The 24,854-nt window shown below is 42.0% G+C and overlaps 1 protein-coding gene across 2 annotated transcripts in view; it reads left to right on the forward strand.

Annotated features, from left to right (window-relative positions):
- The window catches only part of LOXHD1 (lipoxygenase homology PLAT domains 1), a 158,008-nt gene that overhangs the window by 48,198 nt on the left and 84,956 nt on the right, over nucleotides 1-24,854 (forward strand). For both annotated transcript variants that reach the window (XM_077777637.1, XM_077777638.1), the window contains exons 8-12: nucleotides 704-954; nucleotides 9,554-9,689; nucleotides 10,239-10,399; nucleotides 11,370-11,456; nucleotides 11,857-11,992. In XM_077777637.1, the coding sequence (XP_077633763.1) occupies nucleotides 704-954; nucleotides 9,554-9,689; nucleotides 10,239-10,399; nucleotides 11,370-11,456; nucleotides 11,857-11,992 (771 nt within the window). The remainder of the gene's footprint in view (nucleotides 1-703; nucleotides 955-9,553; nucleotides 9,690-10,238; nucleotides 10,400-11,369; nucleotides 11,457-11,856; nucleotides 11,993-24,854) is intronic.

A 24,854-nucleotide genomic window follows, 5' to 3' on the forward strand; every position in this document is an offset into this window, starting at 1 on the left:
TGGGACCAAATGGAGGGAGGCCAGGCCTTAGCAGAGCTTCCTGTCCAGATGTTTGTCTTTGGTGTTTTCTCTTAGTCCATTCTCACAGCTAATCTCCCTTTGCTGGCTCTAGCCCCAAACTTCATGTCCTCATCTCTCCTCCCGACTGACCAAAACCCCAAATGGCCCGACCTCTTCCCTCCCTCTTCTCTCAACCCCCCATGTCAGGCAGTGAAGAAGGACGTTAGTGCCCTCTATTAAAAGTTATCTTTTTAAGCGATGAGCTGAAGAGCAAGCGAAATGAATCAGCTAGCCCTGAGTATAAATCTCCATTAATGGAGTTGACTATTATAATTAAATCAGACATAACAGAATTCATCCGGCAGCTATTAATAATATGCACATGGTAATTAACATTAATAACAAGTACTATTCTTAGCTGACTCAAATTCCTCCTTCTCCCTGGTAGTTCTTGTAATCAGGGCTGGCAGCTTCTTAGAGTGATACCTGTACTTTACTCCTAAACTCGGATACACTGACCCCCAAACTCTGAAAAAGAGAGCACAAAGTGGTGAGGGGCACTGGGTGTCCCCTGGGGAAGAGGACGGGGGGGAATGACGAAGAGGGAGGGCCTAGGGAGGCGGTAGCCAGGGAGGGGAGACTTGGGTGGGATTCTGTAATCAGCGGGCACTAACCTTCTCCTTCCTTGTTGCTTCCGCACCAGCTATTTCATATATTGTCACGGTCTTCACTGGGAATGTCCGTGGCGCCGGGACGAAATCCAAAATCTACTTGGTTATGTATGGGGCCAGAGGGAATAAGAACAGTGGGAAAGTCTTCCTGGAAGGCGGTGTGTTTGACCGTGGCCGCACAGACATCTTCCACGTCGAGTTGGCCGTCCTCCTCAGCCCCCTGAGTCGGGTCTCCATCGGACATGGCAACGTAGGTGTCAACAGAGGCTGGTACTGTGAGAAGGTAAGGGATGCCCCGGAGAGGGGCCTTTCTGATTCAAGCCCTCTCTTCTTTAACTTGCACATGCAATCTGACCTGCTTCCTGCTTCCTTTGGACCAGCTACAGAGCACATGGGCAATTGGGTTGGTAACATGCCCATCCATCTTGTTCTGCTTATGGTCAGGAGTGAGGGCTGCTCTGTGCACGTATCCAAGGGCCAGACTGCAGGGTAGCTTATCCAGAGGTGGAAGTTGATAGTTACAAACTATCCTGATTCTTCAGCTTACAAGTCTCTCAATCAACAAGTATTTTTGAAAATACGTTTGCATTGTGGAATACTTATGCTTTAAAGCATACACTCAATAAAAGTGAACTATAGATAATGATAAGGAAACAAATATCCATTTTGTCTACCACCCCACTTAAGAAATGGAACATTTCCAATACTTTTGAAACTCCACTGTACCCTTCCTCAATATAAAATTTTCTTTCCCCCAAAGAGCGTGCACTGTTATGAGTTGTATCTGTGGAAGTATTATTTGTACATAGCAGTTTTCATTCAACACTGCTTTAGAGATTCATCTGAATTGGTAACGGAAACTGTAGTTCATCAATTTCACATTCATTCCATTGCATGAATCAATCACCATTTATTTATTCTTTTATTGACAGACATTTTGGGGTTGTTTCTTGATATTTTCTATTATAAGCAATGTTGCCATGACATCCCTATACATATATCTTTGTACAGACATGCAGTTGGTTGATAGTATATGTCCAAGTATCTTTTCATAGCTTGGCTTACAATGTTCTTTGAGCAAGAGAATATTTAATTTAGAAGTAATCTATTCAGGGGCACCTGGGTGGCTCAGTTGGTTAAGCATCTGACCTGGGCTCGGGTCATGATCTCATGGTCCACTGTTGGTCTCTGTGTTGACAGCCTAGAGCCTGGAGCCTGCTTCAGATTCTGTTTCTCCCTCTTTCTTTCCCCTCGCCCCCCCCCCCCAAAATAACAAAGAAATATTAAAAAATTTTTTTTAAAAAAACCCTGGAATTCTTTTAAAATATAGATTCCTTGGCTCCAATGCAAGCCTACTGTGTCAGAATTTCTAGGTAATCAGGATATTTAGATAATTCTTATCATTAAGGAAATTTCAGAATCATTGATTTACTAAATAGTAATTCCCAATTGTTCTAAAAAGGCAATGTAGTCTTGTCAAATTCCCCAAATGTATGGTTTTGCTTCTGAGCTTTCTTGTCTATTCCATTTATTGATTTAATTTATTCCTACACTAATACAATACTCACCCTCATCGTTTCATATCTTTATGCAAGTCTTGGTATGTGCTAGGGCAAATTTGCTCATTGTATTCTTCTTCCCCAGGAGTGTATTAATATTCATGACCCTTAACTCTTCCATAGAAATTTTAGAATTTTCTTGCCAAGTTCCATGAAGAATTGTGTTCAAAAGAATTCAACTGGATCTATAGATCCATTTGGAAGAATTGACACCTTTACTAGATACTTTTTATATCTGTGAGCATGGTACACCTCTTAAAATGTAGGTCTTCTTTAATATTTTCCTTCTTTTTTCTTTATGTTAAAAGTTTATTTATTTTGAGAGAGAGAATGAGAGAGGAAGCACTTATGCGTGTGAGCCAGAGAGGGACAGAGAGAGAAGGAGAGAGGGAATCCCCACCAGGCTCCCCGCTGTCAGTGTAGAGCCCAACAAGGGGCTCAGTCTCACAAACTATGAGATTACGACCCAAACCGAAATCAGGAGTTCGATGCTTAACCAATAGAGCCACCCAGGCACCCTAATGTTTTTCTATATAGTTTTATATTTTTCTCGATAAAGGTCTTGCACATCTTTGTTACATATATTCATAGAGACCTTACAATTTTTGTTCCTATTATAAATGATACCCATTTAAAATTATATTTTTAAACTATTTGTTTAAAATAGAAGAAATAGGGGTGCCTGAGTGCCTCAGTCAGTTGGGCGTCTGACTTCGGCTCAGGTCATGATCTTGCGGTTCGTGGGTTCGAGCCCTGCATCAGTCTCTGTGCTGACAGCTAGCTCAGAGCCTGGAGCCTGCTTCAGATTCTGTATCTCCCTCTCTCTCTGCCCCTCTCCTGCTCTCTCTCTTCTCTCTTTCTCTCTCTCTCTCAGAAGTAAATAAAACATTAAAAAAATTTTTTAAAAAAAGAAGAAATAGAAATACTTCTATTTGTAGAAATATAAGTACTTTTGTACATTGAATTTACAAATAGCTATCTTACTGAACTTTAATTATGATAATTTGTCTTTGGATTTTGGGAGAAGTTTCTTTATAGAATAAACTTTGTTGTTTGTGAATGGTGACAGTTTGGTTTCTTTCTCTGCAAATCTTACACTTAATTTGTTTTTTTTTTTTTGTATTTGACCACATGAGCAGTACATTGCTGAACAGAAGGGTTAACAGTAGACATCTTTGTTTTGTTTTTGATTTAAAGGAACTGCTTCTAATTTTCTGGTTATTTAATTATGATTGTTGAGGGTTGTTAGTAGATAGTCTTAAATTAGATTAGGAAGTCCTATTTCTGTATTGTTCAAAGTTTTTATTGTTAATTGTTGAATTTTATCTAATGCTTTTTCTGCATTTAGTGCAATAGCCATAAGGCTTTTTCTCTTTTAGTTATTAATTTGGTGAATTATGACTGCATTTTCTAGTGGCAAACCAACTCCGAATTTCTTTAAGACATATTTAGTCATAAGGGGTTATAATTTTACATGCTTCTGGAATTGGTTTGCCAACATTTTATATAGGATTTTTGTGTGCATGTTCATGAGGGGCATGGCCCTTAATTTTCTTTTCTCATGTAGTCCTTGACAGGTTTGATCCTGGCATGAAATGAGAAATACTCTCTTTCCTGAAAGAGGGTATATAAAATCGCAATGATCTGTCCCTCAAAGTTTGGTTGTAGTCTCTTGCAAAATTGTGTGTGTGTGTGTGTGTGTGTGTGAGAGAGAGAGAGAGAGAGAGAGAGAGAGAGAGAAATTACTGATTTTAAAAAGTTGTTGTTTTCGTTTTGCTGGTTATAGAATTATTTAGGTTTTCTGTTTCTTCTTGAATGTTTAAATGAGCTACATTTTTTCTTGGAATTTATATATTTATAGGTATCAAATGTATTGGCACTTACAACATTAGTCTTATACAGTATTCCCTTATCTTTTTAACCTCTGCTGCATCTATAATTATGACCCTCTTTTTGTTTCTAACATCATTTGTTCCTGCCTTCTTGCTTTTTAAAATACCGTTCTCACAAAAAGTTTATTTAGTCCTTTTAAATAATCAAGATTTGACTTTTTTATAGTCCATTTTATTTCCGTTCACATGTTTTCGGTTTCTGTTGTTATCTCTCTTAATTTCTCTGGGTTTCTGTTGTTGCTATTTTTCTAAATTCTTTTTTCTTTTAATGTTTATTTTTGAGAAAGAGCATGCAAGCAGGGGAGGTGCAGAGAGAGAAGGAGACAGAGGATCTGAAGTAGGTTCTGTGCTGACAGCAGAGAGCCTGATGTGGGGCTCGAACTCATGAACTGTGAGATCGTGACCTGAGCTAAAGTCAGATGCTCAACCGACTGAGCCACCCGGGCACCCCAGTTATTTTTCTAAGTTCTTAAATTGGATTCTTAGCCCATTAATTTTCAGTTGCCTTCTTTTCTCATATAAGCATTTGATACTATGACTGTGTCTCAGAGTAGTGCCCTAGCCGCACCCCACATGTTACAATATGGAATATTTTTATTATCATTCAGTTTAATTTTATTGTTTCATTTAAAAGCCAACTTTGCTGAGGTACAATTGACATAAAAATTACACTGTTTTAAATCACATAGTTCTATGAGTTTTGACAAATTCATACATCGTGTAACTATTACCGGAACCGATATGCAGAAAGTTTCCATCACTGCAGCCTGTTTCTTGTGTTCCTCCCGTCCCCGTCAGTCTCTACAATTCCAAACACTAACGTGATTTCAGTCACTAAAGATGAGATTTGTCTTTCCTAGCATTTAATATAAGTGGAATCATGCAGTGTGCACTCTTGTGTGTGTGCCTGCGCACACGTGTGTGTGACTTCTTTCACTCAGTATAGTATTTTTGATATTTCTCTGTGTTTTACATATTAGCAATTTATTCTTTTTATTGCCAAGTAGTATTTCATTGTTAGGGTTTATAAGAGTTTGTTTATCCATTCAACTATTCATGTACATTTGGGTCATTTCCAGTTTATGGTTTTTGTCTTGCTTTTCACTATTGTGAATAGAGTTGCTGTGAATAATCATGTACAAGTCTTTGTATGAGCATGTTTTTAATTTTGTTGGGTAAGTGCCTAAAAGTGGAATATCTGGATCCTATGGTAAATATATACGTAACTTTTTAAAAATCTCCCAAGATGGTTTCTAAGTGGCTAGAATGTTTTGTACGCCCCTCCAATGTATGAGAATTCCAGTTCCACAACCTCACTATCACTGGATATTGTCAAGCTTTTTATTTATTAGCTATTATAATGGGCGTATCATGGCATTTAATTGTGATTTTAATTAATATGCCTCTGACTACCATGTATGTTGAACATTATTTTCACGTACTTATTGGTCATTTGTATATCTTTTGTGAAGTATTTTTTGCTTATCTAATTTTTTTTTTGCCTTTTTATTACTAATTTATAAGAGCTATTCATATATTCTTCATACAGGTTTTTTTGGTCAGGTATATCTCTCTATATATGTTTGTAGTGTATTAAGTATAATCTCCGAATGTGTGGCTTTCCTTTTCCATTTCTTTTTTTTTTTTTAAGTTTATTTATGTATTTTGAGAGAGAGAGAGAGAGCGCGCAAACAAAGGAGAGGCAGAGAAAGAGGGAGAGAATCCCAAGCAGGCTCCACACTGTCAGTGCAGAGCCCCACATGGGGATCGATCTCACAAATTGTGAGATCGTGACCTGAGCTGAGATCAACAGTTGGATGCTTAACTGAATGAGCTACCCAGGCACCCCTCCTTTTCATTTTCATGACAATGTTTTTTGAAGAGCAGAAAGTTCCATATTGATGAAGAGCAATTTGTTAGCTTTTTCCTTTATGCCTAGTTATTGTTCTACATAAAATTGTGCTTAGTTATTGTTCTACATAAAATTCTTCTGTGACCCATTAGCTATTTTGAAGTGTGAGTTTTAGGTTCTAAATACATGTTCTTTTGTTGTGTTTTGTTATTTATTTCTAATTTAATATCATTTCAGCCAATGAACATAATCTGTATGATGCCACTTAAAGAGATTTGAGATTTACTTTAAAATGCATGTTCAATTTATGCATTGTTCCAGGAGTTGAATTTAAGATTTTGAATTTAAGATTAAGTTTATATATTAAGTTCAGTTTATTAATACTTTTGTTACTTGAATTATCTATTTCCTTACTAGCATTTTATTTGATCTATTGATTACTAAGAAAGATGTGTTGAATTTTCTCATGTAAGTGGTAGATATTTCAATTTCTTATTATAGAGCTAACAGTTTTTGCTGTACACAGTGTGAGGCTATGTTATTAAGTGTGGAATTACTATAACCTCTTGGTGAGCTAAATCTTTACATAATCCAGTCTGACACCATCTGTTTTTTTAACTGGCAAACTTAGTCCACTTATATTTATTGTAATTTCTGGCATATTGGTTTTTCTGCTTTTATAGTTTTCATTTCTTTAGGATTGGTTGGGTTTTTTTTCCTTGATACTAAATTAGAAATTGTATTCTATTTCTGGTTTGTTTTGTGTTGTTTTAGTGGTCACTATTGCAGTTTTACCCTACATATTTAATGTGCCAAACCCAAAATTCAGTCACCAACTGTACTTTCTTTTAGGCAAGGACCTTGAAAATCTCTAATGGTAATAACCCTGCATCTGGGCCGCATGCTAATCTCGATTAGTATTTTAGCTCTGTTTTAAATTATTTTCAAATCCACACATGAGATATGGTTTTGTAGAATCATTTTTTGTTTAGATTTACCTACATGCTGCCAGTTTGCTTGCCATCCCTCCTTGCATCAGAGACCTTCTCTCTGGTGTCCATTTTCTTCCTCCTGAAGTTATATTTTAGAAGTTCCTTTGGTTAGGGTCTGTTGGTGGTGGGCTCTGTTTTTTTTTCATTTAGGATATGTTTTATTTCATCCTCATTCATGAAAGCCAGTTTTGGAGTACAGAATCCTAGATTGAGTTATTTTGCCTCTCCGCTCCCCCAGGTATTTTCTGGCTTCCGTTAGTCTAATTGCTATCAGCTCTCTTTACTCTGCTGGTGCTCTTATCTTCTCTTTGTCTTTAGCATGCTGATGTTTCCCTTCGATACATCTAGGTGTATGTGTATTTCTACTTCTTCTGCCTGTGACCAGGCTTGTGGTAACTAATTCTCAGGGGAAGATTATTACTATCTGTCTGGAGCAAAGGCAGAGAAGATAGGATCCCTTTGCAGATGTTTCCCTGCCCACCTTTTTCCTGAGGGAGCAGCTCCTTCACATGTGTCTCCTTAATTAGGGTTTGTAGTTCAGACCCTACAGTTCACAAAGCCCAAGGGCTCCTGCTTCTCAGTTGTTTGTTGGTTTCCTGATCTCTTGAGTGTCTGGTATTGTCTTTTCGCTTTGGGTGCAGCGCCAACTTTGCCATTCACATATGCCCATTCCCTCGGCTTCTGCTTACTCTGAGTTTTGCTGGCTCTTGTGGCCTTTCTATAACTTCATGGCAGCTTGACAGTGTATATACAATTATATTGTCTGTTATTAATCCGGCCTATGGGTATTTTGCAGTGGTGAGAAGTTTTAAAGACTACCTTGTTTGTTGGACTACCTCTTCCAGAAGCAGAACTTTTAACATGTATTTTAAGTACTTACTGTATGCTTAGAGCTATGTTTGGGGGAGCCATAAGGGATGAGAACACACAACCTCAGCCTTTTAGGAGTTTGCTATCTTGTTGATCAAATGAGACTAACACGCATGTAACAACTAGAGAGCCATTCAAGAGTAAACTAGGAGGAAGTAATTGCATGGTTTGTTCAGAGGAAATAAAGAAAGGCTGGTCAATAATTGTTGGTGGTTATAACTTTCTGTGCCCCCAGATCACCCCGTATGAGTATCCTCCAACTTTGTGTACGGGTAGGTCCACTTCTGAATACATGGTCACATACTCTTCAGCACAAAAGTTAGAGTGCAGTAATGGGTCCCAGGGGACCTTGGCCTTAACAAGAATCCTGAAATTCTTGCTGATGGGTATAAAAGGCCCCTGTCTAATAATTAGGAATCAGGAACATTTATGCTCCTGGTACGGACACCAACTAACTGCAAATTTGGGCACTTCCATTCCCTTTTCTGGACCTCAGCTTATTTCCCACATATCGAATGCATGTTGGGGTAGACTGTGTTAATTGCTAATGCATTTGTGTCACAGGACTACAGTGTTTGAGGAGGCTACTGCCTGAGGCATCAGTTAGCTGTAGGGAGGAGAGTTTTCAGGGAGGTTGAAGGTGTGCAGACTCCCCCGACTCCCCGATCTTTTATCTCCCTTCCCCTTGGTGCCTATAAGTCAAGGTTTCATACAGCTGTGATGGTCAGATAGTAAGTATTAGTTGAACTCTCAGAGATATCTGGGTATATGTAAGTGTAATAATTCAATCCAAGGAAACTGTAGTCAATGGTAATAAATATAAACAACTGACCACAAATAGCCAGTGAGACAGTACCTTGTCAAAATGCTTGATCAGTGGTTGAGTTAAATAAGTTTCAAGTTGGGGCGCCTGGGTGGTTAAGCGTCCAACTTCGGCCCAGGTCATGATCTCGTAGTTCGTGGGTTCGAGCCCAGAACCTGCTTCAGATTCTGTGTGTATCTCTCTCTCTGCCCCTCCCCTGCTTCCACTCTGTCTTTGTCTCTCTCAAACATATGTAAAACATTTTTAAAAATTCATTTCAAGGTAAAAAGAAGATAAATCAGAGAATCTAGCAATGTGAAGAGTCAAAATTTCTTGGCTGATAGAAAATCTTGTAGTGTCACAAGACACTGTGGTGTCACATTGGACATCTCTAATGTGAGTGGTCTAGGCTGGATACAATTCTGAGTTCTAATAGACTCATGAGTTCAGAATGTGACTAAAGTGTAGGAAAGAAGGTTTAATGAGGCTCAAGCCCCGAAGAGAGCAGTTTGTTTTTGTATTAAATTCCAGATATTCATTGCCTTTTATGTGATTGACCTTTTCCCTACAAGACAAATATAGGGAATTAGTTTTGTATTCTAGTTCATCTGACCTGGTCTGAGATTTTATGAAGTGCATAAAGAAATACGGTCTTCAAAGAGGGTGTTACCGTGTAGGGGGAAGGATTCAAGATTTGAGCTAGTAAATTGGAGGATGGATGATACCTACTTGGGAAGACTCCTTGGGGGAGATATTTCTTGATGGAAGATTTAATGAGGCAGAGAACAGGAAGGAAAGTGCCATTCTTTGAGGAACCTAATGTAGACGACCCCCTTAATATGAAGAGGCTGTCAAACATTGTAAGGGTCCCAACCAGGGCACCTGCTGCAGGAGACTTGTCGTCTGCCCTCCCAGGTGGTGATTCTGTGCCCCTTCACCGGCATCCAACAGACCTTCCCTTGCAGCAACTGGCTGGATGAGAAGAAAGTGGATGGGCTGATCGAGAGGCAGCTCTACGAGATGGTGTCTCTCAGGAAGAAGAGGCTGAAAAGTAGGTGGAGGGGCCCCAGAGGCTGGTGGCCTTGCAGGCAGGGCCAGCCGCGGCCAGGATGTCAGACCCCTGGGCAAGACCTTCACCTCGAAGGAGTCCTCTTCTGCTTCTTGGTTCTTCTCTAGAAAGGAAGGGAATGGGCCCCGCAGAACTCAGTTCTCCAAGTCCAGGCTGCGTCCCGGCGGAGAGTTACATACCCGGGCCTAGTATCCCTGTGACCTCAAACTGAGTAAGCTGCTGTGATGTGCTAGATGTTAAACCAAACGGTTCAACACAGTGCACTCTGAATATACACAGGGTGCAGGGAGTCTAATCCTCTCCCTATTTAAAACATACTAATAGGCTTTTGCCATTAAAAGGAACATTAAGGTATCCTCTTTCAAATAGCAGGGAATCTTTGGGCTCCTGATATTGGCACCTGTTAGAGCGGGTTTCTGAGAGGGGACCACCCCTGGGTGCAATCTGTGCTTCAGTCCTGGACTCCTTGGATTTGCTCCTTTTCCCCACTGGTAACATGAAAGTCTCTTTATTCTTGACCTGTCTCTGCAGAGTTCCCCTGGTCCCTGTGGGTCTGGACGACCGACTTGAAGAAAGCTGGTACCAACTCGCCCATCTTCATCCAGATTTATGGGCAGAAGGGGCGGACGGATGAGATTCTCCTGAATCCCAACAACAAGTGGTTCAAACCAGGCATAATTGAGAAATTTAGGGTAGGAGGGAAGTGTAGTGGCGTGGGAGGGAGGGAGGGACATAAGACGTATTTGTCATAGGGATGGTTTTCTAAGCCAGATTTTGAATCCAGTTTGAGGACAAAAGGGTACAATGAGAAATTCAGCTCCTTGCAAGGGGTGTCAGAGCGATCTATAAGCAAAGCACTGATTGACAGGGGTGCCCTTTGGATCTGGCCCTTCACCTGAATCAGACACTCCAGAACCAAGCCTGGGGGAAAGAAGCAGGTAGGGAATGCTCTTGAGGAGCCTAGAAGCTTGGAGAATCATAGAATCATTTGCAGCATCAAACCGCCTGATCGGGAATGAATTAGAGAGGAGCAAAACTTAAGGTAAATTGTAAATTTAACGCTAAATTTCTGGTGCATATCTAACCAGAGCAAGGCTTATTTTGCCAACAGAGGTGTGCTCTGACCTTTAGGTGAGAATGATTTGTAATTTTCAGCTCTCTTCCCAGAGCACCCCGCTGGTGCTTCTGCTAGGCACTCAGTTCATTGCTCTTCATGTATTTGTCTTCCCGGCTAGACTACCAGCCCCTAGGGAAAGGGCGTGACTGCTATATTGATCTTTTTGTCTGTGTTAGTGCCCAGCAGAGTTCTGGGACTGTGGGCCTGTGCTAATTTGCAGGGTTGCTATATGGGTTCTGCTACTGGGAGTTTATTGCTTGGAAGATGTTCTTTATTCTGGATCCTACTGTGGGTCAGTTATTTTTATTCAGTTTCACTAGGCCAGACTGAAGCCTAGCCCTGCATGGCTGTCTTGCCCTCACGTGCCCCTGGCTGCAAGGGCACGAGAGGACAAAGTCCACAAGGGTGGCTTGAAGCAAAGCCATCCTCACTGTTGAAGAAGTGGCCTAGGGTGGGCGCCCTCTGGGGAGGGGGTCAGCTGTGAGGATAAATACATTTCACTTGATTGTGTCCACCCACCCGAGCCTTGTGATTTCTCCCTGTAGATTGAGCTCCCGGATCTTGGCAGGTTTTACAAGATTCGGGCATGGCATGACAGAAGGAGCCCTGGTTCTGGATGGCATTTAGAGAGGGTGAGATTGCCATCTTCGGCTTGGGAGGTGGTGGGGAGAGGGATCCTTTCTAATGACACTGCCACATATGTCTGTGTATGTTGGGAGCGGGGGTGGGTAAGTGTGGGTCTCACAGTGAGAATTTGGACATAGGACATGGGGACTTCCTGATGGGGAGAAGACCTCCAGAGCAGACTAAGAAAATGCTTAGGTGTTTAAGAGACTCATTCTTCCCTGGTCACCTGGCTGCTAAGAAGGTGCAAGGGACCAAGAGGAATAAGTGTTAATCAGGCACTCTGCTTCCCACAAAAATCATCTTGAGGGGATGGCCGTGGCCTCCCTTAGATGTAGCAGAACGGGGCCCCCAGGGCCTGGTATATCTCTCGGACACCCCCTTGCTCACCCCAGGACTTCATTCCAGATGACCCTGATGAACACCCTGACCAAGGACAAGTATAACTTCAACTGCAATCGCTGGTTGGATGCCAACGAAGACGACAATGAGATCGTGAGGGAAATGACTGCGGAGGGCCCCGCAGTGCGGAGGATAATGGCCAGTAAGTGCCGACCATCCTGGGGGAGGCAGTGGAATTCCTCCTCGGTGTGTCAGCGGGGGCTGGCCCTTAAGCTGGTAGTCTTGTCCACAGTACTTCATCAGGCCCCCCCAAATGCCAGGATGAATGTAGAAGTTCCCAGCCTTAATACTGGCTTGAAGGAGCCTGTCTAAGGCAGGTCACCAGCGCTCTGTGACAGTGGGTATGGGGGAAGGAGGGGACATTTATGGGTCTTCAGGTGGACTATGAGGGGATGAGAAGAATCTGCACTGAGCAATGTTTCTCCACAGCCTTCTTGACATTAAAGAAACATCCTTTTCAAATTCCGCATGAAATGGTCCCCCAAAGAGAAGGCTGTATCTTGTGGCCATGATTGGCTGTCCCTGATGAGCCCTCTATTTCTAGTTAAGGCCAGTAGGAGAGGAACTAAGCTTTCAGTCTGGGGCCCAGGCACATTCAAAGGGGTAAAGGGAGATCATCTTGCCTCTAGGTTATAGTAGCAGAATAGACAGAGACACAGCACATGTCCTGTCCTTTGACCTTGGCAGACATTACTTAGTGATCACAGCATTCTCTCCCATTGAGTCTGAAATGAGTTTCAACACTCTCAATATAGCACCCCAAGCAGACATTAGCAATTGATCAAGATTGACACTTAAGTTAATTATTCTATTTACTATCACTGTGGTAGTCCCTAATTTTTAATAGTATAATATTATATAATTACAGAGTTAAGAATATATAGAAAGTAATGATACCCATAGTTCCAGTAATCCTTCTAAATATTTGGATAGGGTCACTTCTCAGACATTGGTATATCCAATAGAAGCTCTGGTATATATTTGTTGAAATGATTTAAATAGAGGTAAATACTCAAAAACTTAGAAACCCCACATAGCAAATATCTACTAAGAAAGCACCCTGTGAGTCTAACGAGGCAGTGCTTGCAATTACATATCATCTACTTTATGGTTCTTCTTCATTTTAAATAAAAATGTGACCATAGAATATTTGGGTTCAAAAACCTTTAAAATAGCCTGGTGCAGTCCGGGAAAGTGAGGCGTTCTTGCCCTGATTATACAGTTAGAGAAAGAGTCAGACCTAGAACAAGGTCTCCCACCTCCTGATTCAGGGTCTGCACTGTCTTTTCACATTTAGTAATATTTTCTGTGTCCCTACAGACATGATCAATAACAGCATTCTGCTCCAAATTGAGAGTTACTAGAATATGTAGTCCATCAAGGCAGGAATAAACAGATCTTATCAGATCTGTCCCCTTTGTGCTCTAGGACTGAGCCTGATATGAACCAGTGGGGCTGGGGTGTTGGGACCTAACCCCTTCCTCAGTCATTCTAGCCAGTTCTCAGGACTTCGGATCCTCACTCCCTGTGTCTGAAGTTACCCAGTGCTGTCATTCCTGAGCCTTTTTGCTGGTTGCCTCTCAAATTTCACAAGTGAGAGCTCTGATCAGTTCTCTCTGGTCTGGTAAGTCAGGGCTCCTCAGGACTTCCCCGTGCACTATCACCCGGGGGGCTTGTTAAAACACCGTGTGGTGTTGGTTGTGGTGGAGGCGGGGAGCCCTCACCCGCAGGGTTTCTGATTCAGGAGGTCTGGGATGGGACCTGGGACCTGTGTGTCTCGCAGATTTCTAGGTGGTGCCCATGCTGCTGGTGAGGAACCAGATGCCAAAGCATCAATCACTTTTCCAGGGGCTCTCAAGCTCCCAAATTCTTGTTGCTGTTGTCTGTACTTGTCCCTCTCCCCTAGCTTCATGGATGAAACCATTTTTTATTTGGTTAAATCTTGAAAATACCGGTATATTGTCATTTTAGTGAGGTCCTTCTACTTAGAATGCTCAGGCTGTTCTTGCCCTCCACCTCCTCCTTACCCCGACTGAAGCCTGACTCTCCTGTCCATCCAACCCTGTTTTCTCTCCTCACAGACTGTGGGGCTAGGGGGAGGGAGTTCGCCTGACTCCCTCTGCACCCTCACACTGGAGCTCATACTATCTCACATGTCGCCTCTGCCCCATCAACCCCGTCTTCTGGTGGCCTCTGGTTAACTTTCCTCTTTCAGGGAAGGTGGGGTAACATGCCCATTGGTCATTCTCCACACCCCCGCCTCCTGCCATTGTTCTAGGGCAGTGTGTTACTGTGCTCCGGCTGCCACAGCAAAATGCCACAGACCAGGGGCTTAAACAACAGCCGCTAATGTTCTCACAGTTCTAGAGGCTGGAAGCCTGGGATCAAAGTGTCAGCAGGGTTGGGTTCTCCTGAGGCCTCTCTCCTTGACCTGGCAGATGGTGGCCTTCTTGCTGTGTCCTCACAGGGACTTCCCCTGTGTGCTTATGTCTGTGTCCTAATCTTCTCTTCTTATGTGGACAGGAATCTATTGGTTCGGGGCCCACCCAGAGGACCTCATTTTATCTTAATCACCTCTTTAAAAGCTCTACCTTCAAATCCTGTCACATACTGAGATACCTTGGGTTAGGACTTAAACATATGAATGGGGGGGGAGGGGGACTCAATTCACCCCAGATATGCTGATTAGGCTCCCAGAGGCCTATGCCTGGTAATCTGCATTTTAATCAAGCTTACTACGTTTTTTGCACCAAGTTTTTTGCACATCAGGACTTCTGAGCCTCTGTGCTGCTTCTTGCAATGTTCATGAGGAAAATCCTCGCACCCACATCCTGGTCCTTGACCACTTTGCTGATCGCTACCTTGCAGCCACTTACCCAGGCCCCTCCATCCGCATGCCTCACTCAGGATCAGCCCCGTGAAGCTCCTCTGAGCAACGCGTCCCGCTGGCTAAGGCTTCTGCCTCCCAGCCCTGCCGTGAACTTGATGACACTCCACCACGCCCTGAAACCTCCTTCTAGCTCCTTACTCCCAGCGCTTCTCCTGGCCTGTCTCTTGGACGTGTGGAGGACAGATTTTAGGGGCAAGTCTATAAGAAGTCATCGAGGGGAGGGGCACCTGGGTGGCTCAGTCAGCTAAGCGGCCGACTTCAGCTCAGGTCATGATCTCACAGTTCATGGGTTCGAGCCCCACGTCAGGCCCTGTGCTGACAGCTAGCTCAGAGCCTGGAGCCTGTCTTCGGATTCTGTGTCTCCCTCTCTCTCTCTGCCCCTCCCCCGCTCACTCTCTGTGTCTCTCTCACTCTCAAAAATAAACTTTAAAAAGAAAAAAAAAAAAAGTCATCGAGGGGAGAGAAAAAGAGGTCCTGGGAGTGGGCAAGGATTGGCTAGACTAGAGAGAGGATAAATTCAAGAGAGATTTTGAAAGGGACTCTGGCGGGACTTGGTGAAAGAATGCCATGGAAACCCAGCAGCGAGGTGAACTTTGTGCCCAGGATGTTGGGAGATAGTCTAGATGAAGTGCCATTTGAGCTAGGTGTTCTCTGCGTCGGGATTTGACAGGTAAAGAGGGATCGTGGCAGGAGGGGTGGGGAGGTGAGCGTGTCTGTAGATTACATATGTAAACGTGCACGTAACATCTTTAAACAGGGTACAGGATGTGGGGCTGTCGTAGCTGTTGGTTTTTGTCTTCTGCGATGCTGTTAAAGAACCATTTCAATGAAAAAAGTCTGTAATGAAGAGCTGGATCAAAGAGCCGCCTGTCCTGGCTCTTAAGTCAGTTTGATGTCTTCTGGTCCTTGGCAGTGCTTTTGAGCCCATGTCAGCTTGGATTTCTCTCTCCCACATGTTTGATCCAGCCCACATAAATTTCTCTTGTGCTTGGAACACCCACCCCGGTGTCCTCACGCACCTCTACGGGAACTTGGATCTCTCTCTTTTTTTTTTTTTTATCTGGATGCTTTTCTATAACAATAAACAGAGCTGGTGGCAAGTCCCACTTCCCCCGTTGGTACCAGGGCTTAGTGGATAATGTACAGGGCTTCCTGGCAATCCCTTAAGTGGAGCGTCTCGGATTCACATAAAATAAGTATCAATTTAAAACCAATTCTCTAACTTTGAAACTGTGCACTCCTGATTTACTTACTTACTTACTTACTTACTTACTTACAAACTAGGGTCAAAGAAGCAGTTAATGCCATGTCTGAGAGAGAGAGGCTTTTGGGAGCGACCTCACTGACTAATGCAGCCCCAGGACACAGACTAGGCACACCGTTTCCCACGTATGTGCACCCTGCCCTCCCTCAGGAGCTCGGTGAGATGGTAGAAGCAATGCGATCTGCATTCTCCACTGCAGGCTCGGCAGAAGTGATTACTTACCGCTGATGAGTGGGCAGGAGACCACTGGACTCAAGTGCTGAAAATCGAAGCTTCATGTTAATCAGGCCAAGCTGTAATATTTATTTATTTATTTATTTATTTTTAATGTTTTATTTATTTCTAGGAGAGAGAGAGAGACAGCGTGAGCAGGGGAGGGTCAGAGAGAGAGGGAGTCACAGACCAAAACAGGCTCCAGGCTCTGAGCTGGCAGTCAGCACAGAGCCCGACACGGGGCTCGAACCCACGAACCGCGAGATCATGACCTAAGCGAAAGTCGGATGCTTAACCGACTAAGCCACCCAGGTGCCCCCAAGCTGTAATATTTAAATTAAAGTTACAAGAGGCTCTGGTAGTACATCCCTGTCTGTTGGAAGTCTACACTGCTGATAGCTAGCAATACAGTTATTTTGGATTGTCCATCGACTTCCTGCCAGGAAGGAGCTGAGGACCTGAGAAGCCACTCAGGACCTTAGTGGCTGGTAGGCTGGGAGGGCCCCCTGGAGAAGGTCAGGAGCCTCAAGAACTTCCCACCGCATGGACCTTTGTGCTCCTGAACAAAGAGGACTGGAATTCCCAGGCAGAGGGATTGCTGCATTCCCTTATCAGTTTGCTTCTGGGAATTGCCTGGTAGTTACAGTTAACACTGCAGAACTACCCACCAGAATTGAGTCAGCAAGGCCGGTGTTCCTTCTTCCCCTCTGTGCTTCTCCGATTCAGGACTCACTCCACTTCAGGCCCTTCATCCCTCTTGCTGCTACCAGTTCTATCACTGGGAGCTACACTCAGAAGCGTCAGCCTCACTTACGCAAAGGCTGAAGGCTGAAAACACTGCGTTTGCATTTCAGCAGAGGTGACTGGCGAAGGCAGAGAGGCTCCAAGTTCAGGGGCTGTGGCCCTGTGAAGAGGCAGCGTAGGGGCAGGATGCTTCCTCACCCAACCCCTTCGTTCCACTGCCATCTGTGCCAGCTCTGTGGACAAGCAGTCATTCTCTACCTGTTCTTTTTTTTTTTTTTTTGAGTTTCACATTAATTGGTACTTTATTTGCTTAAAACCTAAACATTGTCAGTTAAGAAGAAATCCACTCTGGTGTATAGAACTTGCCATTTAAATTCTAGGNCTATGAATACTTTTAGTAACAATTCAGAATTCGTCTTTGTCTCCTACCTGACCCATCAGTGGAAGTTTAGCATCCTCATTTTCTGTAGAGGTCTATACTTGTGTCTATAGACAATATGAACTTGTATTAGATGACAATTGATTCTTTTAAGTCCCGTCTCTACCTGTTCTTCTAACCAGAGCTGTGGCTACACACTCTGTGTCTTAACAGACCTACATGTTTAATGGTCAAATGTGATTTTCAGATGTCTCTCCATCTCCAAGTAAAAGTGGGTATATTACTGAAAACAGAATGTGCGCATTGAATTCAACTTTTTGCTGATTTGTCTCATTCCTGATATACTTTATCTTCATTTTTGGACGAATCACCAATGTGTAAGCCCATTTTTAAAAACAGGAGCTTTATTGAGGTATAATTCATGTCCCATACACTTCACCCATTTTAAGTGTGTAGTTCAGTGGCTTTCAGTATGTTGATAAAATCATGCATCCATCACTACTGTCAAATCCCAGAATATTTTCATCGCCCCCAGAAGAGACACAGTATCCATTAACAGTCTCACTCCCCCCTCTGCCCCACTCTTCATTTATTTATTTAAAAAAAGAATTTTTTTTAATGTTTTATTTATTTCTAGGAGAGAGAGAGAGAGACAGCATGAGCAGGGGAGGGTCAGAGAGAGAGGGAGTCACAGACTCTGAAATAGGCTCCACGCTCTGAGCTGGCAGTCAGCACAGAGCCCGACGCGGGGCTCGAACCCACGAACCGCGAGATCATGACCTAAGTGAAAGTCGGACACCTAACCGACTAAGCCACCCAGGCGCTCCTCTGCCCCACTCTTTAGACTCTGACAACCAATAATCTATTTTGTTTTTGTCTCTGAAGATTTGCCTGTTCAGGACATTTCATATGAGTGGGGTCATGTAAAAGGTAACCTTTCACATGGCATATTTTCAAGGTCCATCCACATCGCAGCTCCTATCAGTACTTGATTTCTTTTTATTGCTGAGCAATATTTCAGTGTACTGACAGATCACATTCAACTGCTGATAGACTTTTGGGTGGTTTCTACTTTTTGGCTATTATGAATAATGCTACTGTGAACATTCAGGTATAAGTGTTTGTGTAGACATATACTTCTCTTGGATATACGCCCATGAGTGGAATTGCTGGGTTATATGGTAACTCTTTGTTTCACTTTTTGAGGATTTACGGCACCGTTTTTCAAAATAGGCACACCATTTTACATTCCCATCAACAATGTGTGAGGGTTCCAATTTTTCCACATCCTTGCCAACACTTCTTCTTTATTATTCTTTTTTCTGGATTGTTTTGGCCATTCTGGGTCCTTTTCAATTCCATATGAATTTTAGAATTGGCTTTTCAGTTTCCACAAAGAGATCACAAAGAGACCACAAAGAGATCAGAGGTTGTCTTTTATCTGTAGATCCATTTGGCAAGTATTGCTAACTTAACAGTGTTAAGTCTTCCAATCAGTAAACATGGGATGCTTTTCCAGTTATTTAAATAATCTTTAATTTTTTAGCAGCAGTATTTTGTAGTTTTCAAAGCATAAGTTTCTCACTTGTTTTCTTAAATTTATTCATGTCTTATTCCTTTTATGTTCTTTTAAATGGAGATGTTTTATTAATTTCATTTTCAGATTGTTTGTTGCAAGAGAATAGAAGTTACAGTCGATTGAGTATATTAATTTTCTACTCTACAACTTTGCTGAACTCATTTATTAGTTAAGATATTTTATAATGGAATCCTTACAATTTTGTATATATAAGATCATGCCATCCATGAATAGAAATAGTTTTACTTCTTCCTTTCCAATCTGGATGCCTAACTGCCTTGGCTAAAACCTCCAGAACCTCCATGTTGAAAACAAATGTTGAAAAGCAAATACCTTTGTCTTATTTTTGACCCCAAGGAAAGCATCCAGTCTGTCACCATAAGTTTTATGTTAGCTCTGGGGTTTCATAGATGACTTTATGGGTTGATGAAGTTCCCTTTTATTCCTAGTTTGTTGGTGGTTTACTTTTTTTTTTTTTTTATCATAAAAGAATGTTCGATTTTGGGGCACCTGGATAGCTCAGTTGGTTACGTGTCCAACTTCAGCTCAGGTCATGATCTCACAGTTTGTGAGTTTGAGCCCTGTGTTGGGCTCTGTGCTGACAGCTCAGAGCCTGGAACCTGCTTTGGATTCTGTGTCTCCCTCGCTCTCTGTCCTTCCCTTGCTCATGCTCTGTCTCTGTCTCTCAAAAATAAATAAACATTGAAAATAAATGTTAGATTTTTCATATTTTTTTCTGAACTTATTAAAATGCTCATGTTATATTTGTTTTTTATTCTGTTAATATGATACATTACATTAATTGATTTTCAAAACTTAGATCCTTAGGATAAATTCTACTTTGTCAAAGTATATAATTCTTATTTATGTTGCTGGATTTGGTTTGCTAGTATGTTGTTGGGGACTTTTGCGTTTATATTCATAAGAGATGTAGGTCTGTAATTTTCTTTTCTTGTGATATCTGTGTCTGGTTTTGATATCGGAGTAATGCTGACCTCATAAAATGAGTTGGGAAATATTCCCTCCTGTTCTTTGGAAGAATTTGAGAAGAATTGTTACTGATTCTTGTTTGAATGCTTGGTAGAATTCAGTGGTGAAGACATTTAGGCCTGGGCTTTACTTTGTGAGTAGACTTTTGATTACTGATTTAATCTTTTCACTTGTTATACATCTATTCAGATTGTCTGTTTCTGGTGGCCAGTTCTGGTAGCCATTCTTTACTTTCAACCTATTTATGTATTTGAATCTACAGTGTGTCTCTCTATATAGCAGATAGTTATATCCATTATCAATTTTGCCAATCTCTGTGTAATAGTGTGACTTTTTTTGATATTTGACTGCTGACAACTTTCAAGCTACACTACCCCTCCCCCTTTCTGCCTAATACCTGGGCAATTTGATCAGAAGACTGGATGCTTCCTCTCTTCGCACTGGTGGAAAGTTCAAGCCATGCAAGCCCTGACCCTGGCAAGGGAATTCTCATCTCTTAATTACCATAAAATCCCAAGCTAGTCATCCTTCCCTGCTATCTCCAGCCATTTTTGGACCCTCTTGGGAACCTACCATACCTCTCCCCAGAGCTCCTCATTATATGAATAATACATCTTATATTCACTCTTGGTACATATGTGGCATCATCAGCCTTGGTATCTGAGTAAATACGGGGTAAAAAGACCCATCGTGTTTCTGCAGGATGATGATCACACTCTGCCTTTTGATTGAAATATTTAGTCCATTTACATTTAATATTATTACTGATATGGCAGGATTTATGCCTGCCATTTTGCTATTTGTTTTCTATGTTTCAATTTTTGTTTTTTTTTTCCTGTATTTTTACATTAATACTGTCTTTTGTATTAAATAAATATTTTCTAGCGTACTGTTTTGGTTCCTTGTTTCTTTTAATGTATCTTTTTTGTAATTTTTTAATGTTTGCCAAGAGAATTACAATTAATGTTCTTAACTTATAGCAATCTAGTTCAGATTAATACCAACTTAATTTCAATAATATACTAAAACTTTGCTACAATGTAGGTTTGTTCTCTTCCATTTCCTTTGTGCTATACTGCCATACAAATCATGTCTGTGTATATTTTAAACCCACCTGTGAAGTTTTATATTTACTGCTTTATGCAGTGGTCTTTTACAAAGTATGAGAAGAAAATAATTACAATAAAAAAATTACATGATACTGTCTACACATTTACTATGTTGTTACTTTCCCCAGTTCTTTTATTTCTTTGGGTGAATTCAAGTTGCTGTCTAATGTCTTTTTTTTAATATGTTTTATTTATTTTTGAGAGAGAGAGAGAGGGAGCAGGGGAGGGTCAGAGAGAGAGAGGGAGACACAGAATTCGAAGACAGGCTCCAGGCTCTGAGCTAGCACAGAGCCCGATGTGGGGCTTGAACCCACGAACTGTGAGATCATGACCTGAGCTGAAGTCAGACGCTTAGCCAACTGAGCCACCCAGACACCCCACTGTCTAATGTCTAATGTGAAGGACTCCCTTTAAATATTCTTGTATGGCAAGTCTACTAGTGATGAATTTTTTTTCAGTTTTTGTTTATCTGGGAATATCTTTATAGCTCCTTCAGTTTTAAAAAATAGGCTTTATTTTTTTAGAGCAGTTTTAGGTTCACAGCAAAATTGGGAGGAAGGTATAAAGATTTATCATGTACTCCCTTCCCCCATACTTGTGTACCCCCTCCATTATCATCATCCCTGACCAGAGGGATACATTTTGTTATAATTAATGAGCCTATGTTGATACATCCTTAGCACCCTGAGTTTATACTTTACTTGTGGAGCACTCTTGATACTGTACATTCTATGCGTTTGGACAAATTTATAATGACATGTATCCACCATTATAGTATTATACAGATTAATTTCACTGCCCTAAAAAATCCTCTGTGCTCTGCCTATTTTTCTGTCCCTTCCCCCCTACCCAGTCCCTGGCAACCATTGATCTTTTTACTGTCTCCATAGCTTTGCCTTTCTCACCCTAACATTTTTTAACTGCATCAAGACCTATATTCTACTCATCTTATTATCACCTTCTTCTTGTACTCAGTTTTCTCTATACCTGGCTAAGATTGCACGGTCCACCATTGTAATCTGCCTCTAAAGATGCCTTTATCTTTTCTGCCCTTATATCTCTCTATCATGCTTGCCTGGATAAACTGTAGGTAAAGTCAACAAGTGACCTATTCAGTTATTGTAGACTTACTGTAGTACAACATGCAGCCTTGTGGACTGGCCTCATTTTAAATTTATAACTCCGTATATCTCAGTTTATACTTAAGGCTGTCCCACAACCTGTCACTGCCTCTGAGGCTACACCTCTACCCTCCTTCCAGTCTCTATAGTTGTAGTTTCTTGAACCCTAGAAAATCTAGGCCTTTATCTATGCTCTAGTCATCTTTTTCCTCTCTAAAGAACTTCGCCTTCTCTCATGCATTATCATTTCTTTTCTCTCACAAGACCATTTCCATTTGGTATAATAATCTAGTATCTCACATCTTAAATATTTTATAATAAAACATCTTTAAACCTAATCCCCATTCCAACTATTACTTCCCTTTTGTATTCCTCTTCACAGTAGACTTCTTGAGAGAGTTCTAGCCAGGCATCCAGGTGCTGTATCCACTTTCTCACTTTCTGTTCTCTATTCAGACTCTTGCTGTAGGGCTTCTTCCCTTCCCCCACAATTTCACTGAGGCTGCTCTTGTCCTTGACACAAGTGCTTTCCATGTAACTAAACCAAAGGTCACTGTCTGTCTTCAGTGGCATTTACTACAGACGATCATTCCTCCCTTCTCATGGTTTCAGAGACATGTTCTCTCCTCCCTTTCCCCCCCGCACCCCTCCCCTGCTTCACTGGCTGCTTCTCATCTGAGTTGCTAGCTTCTTCTGGGCTTGATCTGTAATGTTGGTGTCCCTCTAATCTTTGTCTACATCCTCTCCATGGGGGATCTCATTTGGTCCCATTGATTTCAGTGGAATCCATGTGCCAGTGATGACCAGTCCTACCAACAGTCCTGACTCCCCAGACACATATGCAACTGCCATCTTGGCCTCTCTTTATGAACATCTAATAGATACCACAAATTTATGATGAACAAACAGAACCATTGATTCATATCCCCAAACCTATCTCCCCCCCGCCCCAGGCATCCCTACTTTTTATTGGGAATACTATTTAGTTACCCAAGCCAAAACCCTAGGAATCATCCATGATTCCTCTTTCCCTCAGTTACTTATCCAATCCATCACCAAGTACTATTGATTCTACCTCAAAAATATATCTTTACTGGCTTCTCCATCTCCACAGCACCCCAGCCTTAAGTACCCTCCTCTATTTTCTAGACAACTGTAATATTCTGTTAACTGGCCTCTCTGATTCACTCCTATAATCAGTTCTCTCCTTCTTCTTCCCCTACAATCAGTTCTCCATATGGTAGCCAGAGTACTCTTTAAAACATGAATCAGTGGCACAAAAACAGACACATAGACCAATGGAATAGAATAGAGAACTCAGAGTTGGACCCACAAATGTATGGCCAACTAATCTTTGACAAAGCAGAAAAAAGTATCCAATGGGAAAAAGACAGCGTCTTTAACAGATGGTGCTGGGAGAACTGGACAGCAACATGCAGAAGAATGAAACTAGATCACTTTCTCATACCATGCACAAAAATAAACTCAAATTGGATAAAGGACCTGAATGTGAGACAGGAAACCATCAAAACCCTAGAGGAGAAAGCAGGAAACAACCTCCTTGACCTCAACCGCAGCAGTTTCTTTCTTGACACATCCCTAAAGCCCAGGGAATCAAGAGCAAAAATGAAGAACCTCATTTGGGACCTCATCAAGATAAAAAGCTTCTGCACGGCAAGGGAAACAATCAATAAAACTAATAGGGAACTGACAGAATGGGAAAAGATAGTTGCAAATGACATATCGAATAAAGGGCTAGTATCCAAAATCTATAAGGAACTNAACAGAGGACCATGGGAGAGAAGAAGGGTAACAATAGTGGGGAGAGGGAGGGAGGCAAACCATGAGAGACTCTTGAATGCTGAGAACAAACTGAAGGCTGATGGGGGTGGGGGAGGAGAAGGGAGGTGATGGGCATGGAGGAGGGCACTTCTGGGGATGAGCACTGGGTGTTACATGGAAACAAACTTGACAATAAACTATGAAAGAAAAATAAATTTTAAAGTTATTCCAAAAAAGAAAAAAAACCCCATAAATCAGATCAAATTACTTACTTACTAAAAGTGCTATAATGGCTTCCCATTAGAAAGTCACACTTTTACTTTGACCTGTCATACCTTCCCAGTGCTGGCCTTGGTCTATTTCTGGACTTCATCTAACCCCCCTCCTCTCCTCCCCAAGACATACTAGCCTTCTCTCTGCTGGAACATTTGCTGCTCATCCCCACACTGGGGCTTCACACTTACCTGTACCCTCTTCTCGCAGAGCTTCCTGTGGTTGGCTCCTCTCATTAGCATTTGACCAGACATCACCTCCTCACTGCATCTCTAAATCCTTTTCACTCCCTCACCACACTCCCCCGCCCCACTTCCATTCCACTCTAGGGCACCCTGCTCCTATGTAATCTTTGTTGCAGACATAACTTGGAAATTTTCCTTGTTATAATTTGTTATGATTTTACTGTCCATCTTTCCTCTCCACCTGCCGACTCTCAACTCTGCTGTAACCATGGGGGCAGGAGTCTGTTGGTCTTGCTCACTGCTGAATCTATCCTGTAATGGTGCCTGACACCGACTAGGCTTCAGTCAACACACACAGGACAAATGAGCGAATGAGTGACTGAATGAATGAACTTCACTTTCAAGCTTATTTGAAGGGAGAAAGGAGGCTTTGATGGACAGGGATGCAGGTCTACCTCCTCCAAGGTACATTTTC

This window comes from Crocuta crocuta, unplaced genomic scaffold, assembly GCF_008692635.1.
Source record: "Crocuta crocuta isolate KB4526 unplaced genomic scaffold, BGI_CrCroc_1.0 scaffold36, whole genome shotgun sequence".
Classification (NCBI taxonomy): domain Eukaryota; kingdom Metazoa; phylum Chordata; class Mammalia; order Carnivora; family Hyaenidae; genus Crocuta; species Crocuta crocuta.